The sequence below is a fragment of the Crocuta crocuta genome, unplaced genomic scaffold, assembly GCF_008692635.1.
Source record: "Crocuta crocuta isolate KB4526 unplaced genomic scaffold, BGI_CrCroc_1.0 scaffold526, whole genome shotgun sequence".
Lineage (NCBI taxonomy): Eukaryota > Metazoa > Chordata > Mammalia > Carnivora > Hyaenidae > Crocuta > Crocuta crocuta.
In genome coordinates, this window is record NW_027528811.1 from 377,625 (window position 1) to 390,876 (window position 13,252).

Consider the following 13,252-nt stretch of genomic DNA (forward strand, 5'->3'; position numbering starts at 1 on the left):
AAATGAGGCAGATGGAAGGGAAGAGGGGGAGGCTGGCAGGTATCCCTGGTGGACATTTGAGAGCTCTGGGTGGGCAACCAGGAGGCCCAGAGAAGGGAGAGGGCACTGAGGCTGGCTCTGTGGTCAGGGTCCCCAGACTACCCCCCCACTTCTGGCACTAGCTGTAGTCTGGGGGTCCCCGGGACCACCCCCACTTCTGGCACCGGCTACAGCTTGGGAGACCCTGGGACCACCCCACTTCTGGCATCAGCTGCAGTTTGGGGATCCCCGGGACTACCCCCACTTCTGGCATCGGCTGTAGTCTGGGGGTCCCTGGGACCACCCCCACTTCTGGCACCGGCTGCAGTTTGGGGGTCCCAGACCACCCCACTTCTGGCATCAGCTGTACTTTGAGGGTCCCCAGACCAACTTTGGATTCAGTGAATCACCTGAAGAATTTACAGAACTTACCAGAACGTTCTGCTCAGGTTCTGGTTTATTGCAAGAAAGGGAAGAGGCACAAGGGGACGGATCCCAGTGTCCCCCCACCTGGTGGTCATGCAGACTGCATGTTTCTCCCACATGCATGCCTGGCAGCACACGCTCTGCCCCCCTGGGGATAGCCACCTGAACCTTGTGGCCTTGTGTCCAGGGCTTCTGTTCGAGGTCACTGAGGCAGGCACGGCTGACCTCTATCACGGCCCCTGAAGAGGTCAAACCTATGACATGTGGCCCTAAGCTCCAACCCTAAATCACAGTGTAGCACAGCCATCTGGCATGGTCCAGGCCCCCAAGTAAACCGAGAGACTCTCCCTGGGGGTCACTTGTGCTGGACTGGCAGGTGGGTCTCCAAGTCCCCAGTTCAGTCTGAATAACTAAGTCCAGTCCTGGTGAGGGGCAGGCCCTCGGGTCAAGCAGCCAGGGGCACTGGCTTGCCCCTTGTGGCTGAGGACGGGGCTGGAGTGGATGCTGGTGATTGATGGTGGGACCACAAGAGAGGCCTTCCCCGTGTCCTACAGCCAGAGACACAGGCCTGAGCTGGTGGATGCAGCGGCTGGCTCCCATCAGCAGTTCGGGAGAGCTGCCCCAGGGTCTTCTGGAGGGAGGCCCACAGCCCCCACATCCTGGGGCCTGAGGAGGCCCATCCCCAGCTGCCTTCCCTGCACAGGACCTGGGAGGGCACCTGAATGTCCCCACTGTCCCTTCACGGCCAGTCCTTTGGCCTGGGAGGGCCAGTTCAGAGGGTAAGAGTGGTTCATACTGCCCCCTGGAAGCCAGAATGAGTCCCTGGGGGCTGCCTGTTTTGGCCAGGCTGCCCCCTGGAAGGTGTGCCGTGATGGCAGGGGCCACATCCAAGGGGAAAGGGGGACATGCCACCTAGGAGCCAACGGTGAGCGCCGTGGAGAGGATGACCTGTCTCTAGGGACAGCTGTGTCCAGTGACCAAACTACCTCCCCAAGGGGTGGACAGAGGAGGTGGGGGCCAGCCAGATGGTCAGCCTGTGTCAACACACGGTCACAGTGCATGTGGCACCCACGGCCATGTGGTAGGGACAGAGCCACCCTGACCCAAGCAGCGTCACGGCAGCAAACCCCACCGGTAACTCGCAGAGACACTCATCTGCCGGGATGGGAAGTCTGCCTCCAGCCCGGACTTGGAGCAGCGTCCCACGCAGGAACCTCAGCTTGTTCACAGCCCCAAGGAGGCGTCCTCAACCTACCTGTCTGTAGCCTCTCAGGATGTGCCATTTGCAACAGCTCAAGTCCAGTGGGCATGCAGCAGCCTTCACTGGGAAGAGCACCCCCAGCTAAGCCACACCGGCCCTGAGCTCTGCCCACGGAGCTGGGACCCGACTCCCCTCCATGTGGCCTGGACGGCTGCTGTACTCACTGCACAGCCTGGGTCTCCGCTGAGCTGGAGGACGGGGAATCAGAGGGAAGGTCCCCCAGGGGCTCTGTCCCAGCACATGGGTCGTAGGTGTGGATCCCCTTTGTAGTCATCCAGGAGGTAAAGGTTGGTTATTGAAATGGAGGCACTCAGCATGAGGAGGAGACTTCTGACTTGCCAGCCAGCAGAACATTGCCGACTGGGTGGATGCTCCCAGTGTTGGGGGCTGAGAGGGGCAAGTCCTGACCCAGAAGTGCTGACCCGCCCATGGGGCAGCCTGTCCTAAGCAGAGGACACCAGACATGAATCAGAGATCTTGCCCGGAGAATGCAGGGAGGCCCGGGTGCCTGCATGTCCCAGGGGTGAAAAAGCAGGAGCCATTGCTCTACACAGGGGATCCCCTTAAAGCCAGCCTGTCTACACAAGCTGGAGGCAGAGGAGCAGCCGCGTTTGCCGCCAACCAACTGCGCCCTCTGGTGGCCACAGCCACCTCTGCTTCCGGCGAGTCCGCACCTGGAATGTCCCCTCCTCACGTTCGGTTTGGCCAGGGAATTGCAGACCACAAACATTGGGTCCAGAGGTATAAGTTGCAGCCACAGAACTCTGACTTGGCCTGAAGGTGACAATCAAGTCCCGTGAGTGGATGCAGGTGCTGTGGAAATCTGAGCTTTCCCTGCCTGAGGTCTCTGGACACGGGGTGCCAAGGCTCACCTGTCGGATTTGGGTGGACAAGAAGGAAGAGAACGGGGAGCCAGGAAGACACCACACACTTCCAAGGCTCAGTAATGTCCCACGTTTGGGGCCCACCCAAAGCTCTGACTGGAGCAGTGAGAGCTTTTCTGCAGAGATTGTTTCCGCTTCGGGGATGTTGACTTAACAGCCACATCACGTCGCCGTCCAAGGCTCTGTGCCCCGTGGTTGGCTGGGGATCCACATGCAAGGTGGTAACCTTGCCGATGGGGTATCTGCTGGTCACATCCCCCATCCTCTCTGTGGTTTCACAGGAGGCAGGGCCACCTGTCTGAATGCTCCTACATCCTTCGGCTCACCTCCTCCTCCTCTAGCCTGTCAGGACATTGTGGAGGTGCCACCAGCCCATAGGACAGACATCCACAGCTCCCTGTGGGGACATGGGTTCTCTGCTGTCATCTGAAGGAGTCCTTCACTCACTTCCAGTGCCCTGCCTCCCAGGCCAGGTGCCGGCCCTCCTGCCCTCTGCCCGTCCAGATTTGGTGACTGTACCCAGCATGGGCTCTCATGTTTGTGAGGAAGCCAGCCGACCTCAGGCATCAGGAGAGAGGGTGTCAGCCATGGCACCACCCAGGGACCTGTGAACCTGTTTCTCAGTGCCCAGACTGCTGCCTCTGGCCCCATGGCAGTTCATCAACAGGCCACGGAGGAGGGCCCAGTGGACCTCGCACTGTCTGCTACTGGCTCCACAGACCTGTCGTGGGTCCCATTACCTGGCCCAGCAGGATCTTCTATTTATCTTCCTCCTCCTTTCACTTCTGGAATACTGTGTCCCTAATGGCATCGCTTCTTGTCACTGAAGCATGAATGGTCTGGAGTGTGTCCCTGCTTGGGAACCACAAGCCCAGCCAGATACCGACTGAAAACAAGGCCCTCTGGCTGGAGCTGCATGTGTCAGTCCCCACGTTTGGGGGCCAGAAGTTAACTGCAGGCAGGGGGTTGCCCCCCAGGGGAGAAACCCTGGGTTTCCAGAGATGCCGGGCTTCTGTGGTCCTGCCTGGGCCCTCTTCCTTGACAGAGAAGTCACTGGGTCACTTGATGTGGCTTAGAAGCACTTCCCAGGGTTCCCGTGACTCGGGGTTCACGATGCTGCTTGTGGACCCTTATCACTTAAGCAGCGCCTTTCGGCACGTACAAGTTCACCTGTGAAGTTCTAGGTATTTGTGGAGGACAGAGTTCCTCACAGGGAAAGACGCACCCCTCCCCCACCTCCACCCAGGGGAGAATCACATGACGGCTGGAGATGTTTGGTCAGATGGTGATGAGGGACATGGGCAGTGTTTAAGCGTGTCTGCTGGGTGAGGTCCCAGGGAGTCATGGGACCAGTGAGGAGATGAGAGACGGTCTGCGTGCCAGGATGGCACATGGTCTGTGGGGTCAGGTCGCTCCGCCCGGCCCCTGCCTCCAGCTAGGAGCCTACTTTGCAAGGCTGCACTCTGGGCACAGAGGTCTGGGGAAAGGAATGGCACTCCTTGCCCAGCCACGCTCCCTGACAGGAGTCTGTGCTCCACCCTCGTGCTCCAGAAGTGCTCACCATCACTGCCTTGTAAATGCGACCCCCAGGCAGGCCAGCCTCCTGTCCCCAGAAGGGTCCCCTCCATGACAGCCCTGCCTGCCTTTCCAGATGGGAAGCCAGTGGAGGTGGACCCTCACCACATCCTCATCGAGGACCCCGATGGCTCGTGTGCCCTCATTCTGGACAACCTGACTGGAGTGGACTCCGGCCAGTACATGTGCTTCGCAGCCAGTGCTGCAGGCAATGCCAGCACCCTGGGCAAGATCCTGGTGCAAGGTGGGCCCTAGGAGGGAGGCTGGGGTGTGGGGCATCTGGACCCTGCTCCACCTCGGGTCAGGGGGCTCCCTGGGGGGCACAGGCCTGTGGGCAGGGCTGACGTGGCCATGTGGATTCCAACCCACGTCTGGGGGACTCACTGGTGGGGGTAGGGTAGGGTCCTACACCATCACATTGCCTCTCTCTGTCACTTCTCCTTCCCCCACCTGGTGGCCCCGCAGTTCCCCCACGGTTTGTGAAAAAGGTTCGGGCGGTGCCCTTTGTGGAGGGAGAGGATGCTCAGGTCACCTGCACCATCGAAGGCGCCCCACACCCCCAGATCAGGTAGGCCAGGCAGCATGGGACTGGGGCACGGTCTGTGGGATGCTGGGAAAATGTGGGCTCCAGGTGCAAGCCCAGACTGCAGGGTGGGGGTGAGAGGAGGGTTTCGAGTGGGGGAGGCTGGGGTGGCCCTGCCTTACACTCTAGGGTTGGCCGTAGGTGGTACAAGGATGGGGCCTTGCTGACGCCCAGCAGCAAGTACCGAACCCTGAGTGAGTCCCGCAGCGGCCTGCTGGTGCTGGAGATCTTGGCAGCCAGCAAGGACGACCTGGGCCACTATGAGTGTGAGGTGAGGTGGGCAGGCACAAGGGCAGCTGGGGGGCCTAGCTTGGGGCCCCATCACCCAGTGTCCCTGATGAGGGAAGGACCCCAGCCCCCATCACCCAGTGTCCCTGATGAGAGAGGGACCCCAGCCCCCATCACCCATGGTCTCTGATGAGGGAGAGACCCTGGCCCATCATCACCCAGTATCCCCAGTGAGAGAGGGGGTCCCTGGCCCACCATCCAGTGTCCATGACAAGGGACAGGGACCCAGATGGGAGCCCTAGGTGGCATCCTCTCTTTTCCCAAAGCCACCTGCCCACCTGCAGGGCCAGGGCTGGTCTGTGGAAGGTGTGCAGGCTCTGGCTCTTCCTGGCTACAAGCCTCCTCCATGCAGCCACTGGTGGTAGTCAGGGTGGGGCCACGAGGCTCCTGGGGGAGCACATAGGCAAGCCAGCTCTGAACCCACACTGTCCGATTCAGTCACTACTGGCAACACACACAATTTGAATCAAAATCAATGTTAACTGTAGGTAATGAGTCAGTTCCATGTCAAGTGCTTAGGCCCATGTGGCCACGGTGATGAAGTGTGTAGATAGAGTGTCCCCAGTGCCTAGGAAAGTCCTGGGCAGTTCTGGGTCTATGTGGAGACCCTTTCTTTGGTGACGGGCTCTGTGCCTGTGGGACACAGCCAGGGATGGCCCCCCACTACAGATGGCCTGCATGGTCCCCAGGAAGCTGCAGGCTCTAAGCAGGCTCCTACCATCTGCCCTGTAGCTGGTGAACAGGCTGGGCTCTGCAAGGGGCGGGGCAGAGCTGTGCATGCAGAGCCCTGCCATGAGGGCCCGGGAACAACGTCGCAGGGAGCAGCTTGCAGCTGTGGAAGGTAAGTGCTGTGGGGCCGAGTTGGGGGGGAACCACCGGCCTTTCCAGTCAGGGTGTGCTTCTCGGAGGAGGGGCAGTGAAGGCCAAGGAGGGGTCTGGCCGGGAGAGGAGGGGATGTAGAGGCCATAGAGGAAGGGCTGGGTCCCAGCACCCTACTGGGCAGCATGAGGTGAGCCATGAACCCAGAGCTTCAGCAAGGCTGGAGGGCTGTCCTGGGGGTGGGGAGCCTCATCTTACCATCCTGGGGGCAGTGATGAGTGTGTAGAAAAGTCCTATCTGGGCCGGGCAGGCTGCTGGGCAGGGGCCAGCCAGGCCGCGTAATGGGCAGCAGGAACATTAGGTAGGACAGCTTCACCAAGGACTTGCTGAGTGCAGAGCACTAGGTTGCTGGGTCTTAGCTTGGCCCCCAGGAGAGGGAGTGGTATAAGGGTTGGGCTGTTAATGGAAAAAACAGAATGCTGTGGCTCTGCCTCCCTAACTTGGTTGGGAGGTGGCCCCTGGGTTCCTGGGATGCGTCTCACTAGGGGGAAATGTGCTCCGGGGTGGGAGGTGAAGGGGTGGCAGGACACCTCACCCCTCCACTCATGCCTGGGTCCAGGGTGCCAGCTGAGCCCTGTCTAAGAATGGGTGGGATAGGGCGGGGGGCACCTGGAATCTGTTCTGGGCCTGCTCAGTTCCAGAGAGCAGCCTTATGGGGGCAGGGTGCAGCCCCAGGGACAGCTTCTCCCAGTTCAAGTTGCCCCACCTGGAAGGGGCTACCCTGACAGGTGGTAAGGCTCCTGTTCCTGGAGGCATGCAAGCAGAGGCTGGACTAGCACTTGGTGGAGCTGCAGCTCCCACAGTAGGAAGGGCTGGAATACATGTCCTCCCAACTCCTGAATGTTGGCTTCTGTGATGCCTTGGGCTACTGGATCCAGTCCCTCCTGGGGCCCCATGTCTGGGCACCTCTGTCTGTCTAGACCCTCCCACAGTCAGCCTACTTGGCACCTGGAGCTTGGCCTCACAGCCTTTGAGATCCTCCACAGCCATCACAGAGTGGGCTGGGTTCCTTGTTCCTACCCCCCAGAGGGCCCTGTGGTGTCTGCAGGCACCTGCATTTCCTGCAGCATAGCATCTCATGGAGGAGAGGTGCTGCATATGGACCTCAGTGCTCCCTCTCTGGCTGGAAACAAGCGTGTCCTACAGAGGCATTCACTTCATTGTCATGATGGGTCACTTTCTGTCAACGTCTGACGGCTGTGGAGCCTGGAAGAGGGGCAGGCGCCCGGTGCCAGGAATGTGGTGCCTCACATCCAAGAAGGCTGGTCCTCACAGACCCAGGAGTTGGAGCCCAGCACCTCCCGCTTCCTAACTCTATCCTGCTGCTTCATCTTTAACCTGGTGGCTCTGCAGCCCTGGCCAGCCTTCTGGGGTGGGCACTGCCCCCTTGCTTGTGCAACTGCACTGGGCCGGGAATCCTGCTTCGCACGGCTGCACCTCTCCAATAGCTGCCAGTACTCACTGGGGCTTAGAGCCCATCAGGTGGCAGGCCAGTTCAGGAACAAAGGCACCAGGCAGCCAAGATGTGTCCTGAACACCACCCCATAGAGCAGCAGGATGGGACCCCAGTCATGGGGGGCGGCAAGGAAAGGAGCTCTGCACACAGGGTCCAGTCTGAAGATGGCAAACAGGCTGGCTCTCTCTGGACCCAACTGAAGCCACACACACAGAGAATATTGGGCTGCATCCCATTCTCTCTCCCAGGGGGCTTCCATCTCCAGGAGGCAGCTAGCACAAACAGACACATGTGCATACATACACATGTGTGTGCATGGACAAGTTTGTGTGCACACATATACACAAGTAAATGAGGCCCCCAAGGTCCATACAGATATGACTGGCACATTTAATTCATGTGCAATGAATCAGAGACAAGTTTAAAATATTCTTGTTCATCTAAGGAAAATCCTTTTTCTCTGTGGCATTGTAGCAAAGCCTAAAACCCCACACACGAAGCCAGGGTGCTGTGTGCACTGTGCCCCAGGCTATGCCACTTGACTTTTCTGAGCATCCCACTGAGCTTTGTCCCCAGGTTGACAAATGGGACTGTTGAGAACTGAGGGTACCAGTAGCCACTGGACTGCCTGCTGTCTAGCAGAGTGTGGTTGGGAGGGGGCACCTCCATGGCAAACCTGGACCTGCCCAGAAGTTGCAGAGGAAGAGGCCTAGAGATGGGTGGGAATAGGGCTGCTTGGTCCCAGATAAGTCTTATCCTGTCTCTGGGACACAGGTCCTCCATATGCTGGGTCCAGGGGGTGGAAAGCTAATACAATCAAGGGAGTTGAGTTTGTAGGTACCTTCTATAGGGAGACCTAGGTTTCCCTCCTCACTTGGAGCTCAGGACCTTGTCCGAGCATTTCTGGTTGCTCCTGATGGGATTTCCATTGCCTTATGCTACAAAGGTCATATGTGCCACCTCCCTGGAGAGATGCCTTTGTTCTTTAGGATTTTTTATAAGACAGGCACTAGCCATCCCAGTCCCAGTTTGGCTCCCATGAGCCATTCCTTCCCCAACTCCTAGCTTTCAGTTTTTGTCTGAGAAATGGGACCTTAGGTTTGACAAATTCACAGGGATCCTGAAGAAGGAGCTGGAATTTCTGTGTGGACAGTCGATTGGGCTCCTATTCTTGCTACAGTCACTACAAGATCCTCATTTCCTCATGTGAGACACATTGATGTCATACTCCCTTATCCTCCAGACACTCAGAGAAGGCTCTGTCATCTCCATTTGAAATATGACAGAACTGGGGCTCCAAGCTGAGACAGACAGGCCAGACAGGGCTGGTATCCAGTGCTCCTAGGCCAACTAGGTTACTACACTGCCATGCCACTGAAATGGCTCAGCTCCTGAGCGCTGGCTGATCTGTAACCCTCGCAATTCTGACTGTTTTCTTTGTAGTCACTGAGCAGGAGACTAAAGTCCCCAAGAAAACCGTCATCATGTAAGTGCAGGCGTGTTCCTAACTTTCCTTCTGACTGCAGTGCTCCCCTGCATGCCCACTAACCCATCTGGACCTTGCCCATGTGGCCCGGCCACATGCTTGTCTGACTACCTGCCCATATGGCTTTTACTCACCACGCAGACTGTCAGCACTTTGCAGAAGCCTCAGAGGACACCACTTTCCCCTGGGGCCTTGGCCACCTTCACACTTCACAGCTCTCTCTTCCAGGGCCTCCATGGCTCCATTGCCTCCGCAGGGTAGACTTACTCTGTGTATTTCACAGCTGCTCAGCCAGCTTGGACCCAGAATCACACCAGTTAGTTTGGAGCTGGGACTGAGAGCTGTTTCCCATAGTGGGCTAGAAGCAGAATTCTACACAGAACCCTAGTATCTAGGACATTTTTGTCCAACAGAGCTTTCTGTGACGTTGGAAGTATTCTCTATGTTGCACACTACAAGAGCAGCCACTAGCCACAGGTGGCTACCAAGTATTTCAAATGTGTCAAGTGTGACTGAAAAAATGATTTTAGTTATTCTCATTAACTTGTATTTAATTAAAATAGTGTAACCCTAGTGGGTAGCACAGCTATAGATCCCTTACATGTCTCCAAGTCCAAACCTAGGATTAGGGAGATGGGGAAACTCAGGTTCAGGGAAGAGAAAAGGCTTGCTTAGGGTGGCTCATGATTGGAAGCCAGATGATAACCCATTTTCCCCGGTGCCACGCCCATTGTCCCCTTCTTTGATGCCTTCAAGGCTGGGGTTGTTGCTAGTTAAATAACACAAGAGGTGGGGGGCCTGGGTGGCTCAGTCGGTTAAGTGTCCGACTTCGGCTCAGGTCATGATCTCACGGTTTGTGGGTTCAAGCCCCATGTCAGGCTCTGTGCTGAAAGCTAGCTCAGAGCCTGGAGACTGCTTTGGATTCTGTATCCTCCTCTGTCTCTCTCTCAGAAATAAATAAAACACATTAAAAAATTTTTTTTAAAATAACACAAGAGTTTTGGAGCTGAGTGAACCCATAGAAAGCAGAATTGGTTTTGACCTGGATGATCTGAGAGGACTTCCACTAGGTGCAGTGGAAGTGTGTGCAGGTGGAGACTGTGGGAAAGCTTGCAAAAGGCAGGGGACAAGAAAAACTGATCTAAGACCAAATGACTGGGAAACTCTGGTTGGTTCCTCATGGGCCTATGACCTCCTAAAGGGGCCTTCTGTTGGCCAAGTTATGGAGAATCTTATCACCAGACATTTGGTCCGATTCTGGGTTAACCCTTCCTTGACTTCCTCCCTCCTCCCCCAAGTAGGTTGCTGCCCCACAATATATGGGGCAGTAATAACTACCCCATCCCTGGAGGTATGAGACTGTGTCAGAGACTTACACAGATTAACTCCACATTTCATCCATGAAGGGAGCATCTCTATTATTTACATCTTAAGGATGGCTCCTGATCTCTGAGAGCTCACTGGTGTCACCCACATGATATAAAGCACAAAGCACTGGTGGGATGGACATGGAAGGCCATATGGCTGTGTGCCTGCATCCCTGTCCATTAACTGCACAAAGAGCACTAGAATCTCCAAAATGAGATGGCCATAAGTGGAGGAGAGGCTGGCACATTGAGACATTGTAAACCAGACTCAGTCTGGGGTTTGGAGGTACCTTGTAATGTGGCATGGGCCTCCTCTGATGCCTCAACTCTTGTTTTGAGATCTGCACACTAGAGTTTGAGGTTAGCTTTGTGCTTTGTTTCTTTGGTTCTCTGGGGGTTCCAGAGGTTGGGCTTAAGCACATGTGTAAGAGTTTGTGCAGTGACACCACTTGCTTGCTAGTAAACTAACCCAATCACCCATGTGGCCCCTGCATGTGCTGATGGTGTGGGCGCTGAGCAAGGCTGCAGGTCTCTGTGCACATTTCCTCTTGGCCCTCTCCCTGCAGAGAGGAGACCATCACCACCGTGGTGAAGAGCCCCCGTGGCCGGCGCCGGTCCCCCAACAAGTCCCCTTCCCGCTCGCCTTCACGCCACACTGCCAGCCCACCCAGGCCAGGCCAGTCAGCCCCCGAGCTGCTCTACTCACTGGGAGCCAGCCAGTCCCACAAGCCCAAGGTGGAGCCAAGCTGGAGGCCCACTGTGCCCACGCTGTATGTGACGGAGCCTGAATCCCACACGTCAGCCCTGCTCCAAGGCACGAGGCCCCAACCCAAGTGGGTAGAGGTCGAGGAGACTATTGAAGTCCAGGTGAAGAAGACAAGTTCCAGGGGTGCATCTCCTGCCAGAGAGGCACCTGACAGCTCCACAGGGCTCCTCTTCACACTGCCTGGTGGGACGCCCATAGGAGACTCCAATGCAAACAACTCCAACAACAAGTTAGTGTCTCAGGAGCCCCAGGCCCAGGGCCAAACCATGGTCAACACTGGAGAGCCTCTCATCTTCTGCATGGATGCTGGGCCAGAGGAGACCCCTGAACTGTTCCCTCCCCAGGTGGCTGAAGAAGAGGCCCCCCTGGAGGAGATGGAGGGAGGAGATACCCTCCTGACTGAGGAGCCCCAGGGCACCAACAGCCTTAGGGGCCGTGACCCCAAGATCCTCACACACGATGGCCGAGTACTGACACTGGCTGACCTGGAGGATTACGTGCCCCAGGAGGGGGAGACCTTCGGCTGCCATGGCCCAGTGCCTAGCACTTCTGATGACCCACCCTGTGAGGTCTCTGTGCTTCAGAGAGAGATCAGTGAGCCCACAGTGGGGCAGCCTGTCCTGCTCAATGTGGGCCGTCCCCTGGGCCTGCGAGGCCCATCTAGCTTTTTCAGTCACCAGGAGGCATCTCTGTTGGGGCCCCAGGTCCTCAACCCCACTGGAGTTTCCTTTTGTGTGCAGGAGGTGAGGGCTGGAGGTGCTACATCCTGGAAACCGTCCTTCTGCACCCAGGTCCAGCGGTCTGCAGACAGTGGTCAGAGTAGCTTCAAAACGGAGGTTTCCACCCAGACAGTCAGCTTTGGGACAGTGGGCGAGACAGTTACCCTGCACATCCGCCCTGATGGGGATAAGGCCCCCAGCCCCTCCCAGGGCTGAGGCTGTGAGCGTCAGGGGCTTGGCTGATGGGCATCCCAATGCAGCCACTGGGGCTGCGTGGAGGAAGCCAGTGCCCCATGGACACGTGTGCTCTGACCCTCCCTCCCACTCTCAAAGAACTCAGGGCTGGAGCCTGCCTGCCTCTTCTGCCCCAGGCACTTGCTACCTCATGGGGCCTGGTCCAGTTGAGGACACCATGCACAGACTTGGAGTCTCAGGAAGTACAGAAGCCTCTGAGGGGCACAGGCTGGAGAGACTGACAGATGCAGCTCTGGGCTCAAGACTCCAGACATAGGTCAGGGACACTGTCTGGCCATGTTCATAAGGCCGGGATAACAGGTGGGCCCTGTCTGCTCCGGGCTAGGGTCCTGGTCTTCCTTTCAGCTGGAGGCCCCCCAGCCACATCTTCACCATGAACATTTCTCTTGGCCTCTGGGAGGTCTGTGCAGGGCACATCCCTGCAGGACCTCCAGAGCCTCTCTGCAGGGCAGACCAGGGTCTGTGCATGGGAAGTGGCCCATCAGATGCCCCTGATGACAATAAACTGGTTCCCTGCACTGTGTCTGCTCTGCTTTCTTGCTTCTCTGCCTAGTGGCTCCGGCGACTTGTGGGGGAGGGCCCTCTATGTCTGGCCCTGGGGACCCACCAGTAGCAGCCCTTGGTGGCCTCCGGCACCAGCCTGTGGGTTCTGGCCCATCCTGGGGTCCCTGGGTAGAGGCGTGACAGCTCGCCAGTGGAGCTTGCTCACACAGACTGTGCAGCTGGTCACAGGTGCTACCTTGTGACAGGACAGGTGGTCATTCCCAACCTGCTGGAGGCTGAGCAGGCCTCCCTACCATCTGTGCATTGGGGGTTGTTAGTAAGATGGGCACGGAGGCTGTGATGTGTCTGGGGTCTGCTGACCTCCTTGGACTGGGGAAGGATGAGATGGGTGCCCCAGTGTCCTGGAAGGCACACAGATAGCAGCTTGCCCAGTCGCTTCTCCAGCTTCAAGGGTCTGAGAATGTAGAAGATGAATAAGAGAAAGATTTTGGGGCAGGGGAAAGTTCCAGGCTGGGCACCTGCTAGGAATGGAGTGGTAGGCATCCCTGGGCCTTTTGGAGGCTGTGCCATGGCCACAGGAAGAATGACCCCCAGGTGGAGGAGGAAAATGCACCAGGAGCTGAGGGCAGGAAGCCAGTGAGGGTGCTGTGGCCTGAGTGGGGCCAGGCTGAAGGTGGAGGGGAGGCTGCTGCAGGCATGGCTGGTCTGGGAGGCCAGTGGGAGTGCAGGAAGGACCCCCTGGCCCCTGACATCAGGCTGTCCCCAGTCTTCCCTAGAGTGTGGGG

The 13,252-nt window shown here is 57.6% G+C and overlaps 1 protein-coding gene across 1 annotated transcript in view; it reads left to right on the plus strand.

The window, feature by feature from the left end:
• OBSCN (obscurin, cytoskeletal calmodulin and titin-interacting RhoGEF) overlaps positions 1-13,252 on the plus strand; it is a 154,398-nt gene that overhangs the window by 127,622 nt on the left and 13,524 nt on the right. Inside the window, 4 exon segments of the mRNA XM_077755858.1 lie at positions 4,241-4,408; positions 4,630-4,732; positions 4,889-5,018; positions 5,768-5,876. Of these exon segments, the coding sequence (XP_077611984.1) occupies positions 4,241-4,408; positions 4,630-4,732; positions 4,889-5,018; positions 5,768-5,876 (510 nt within the window).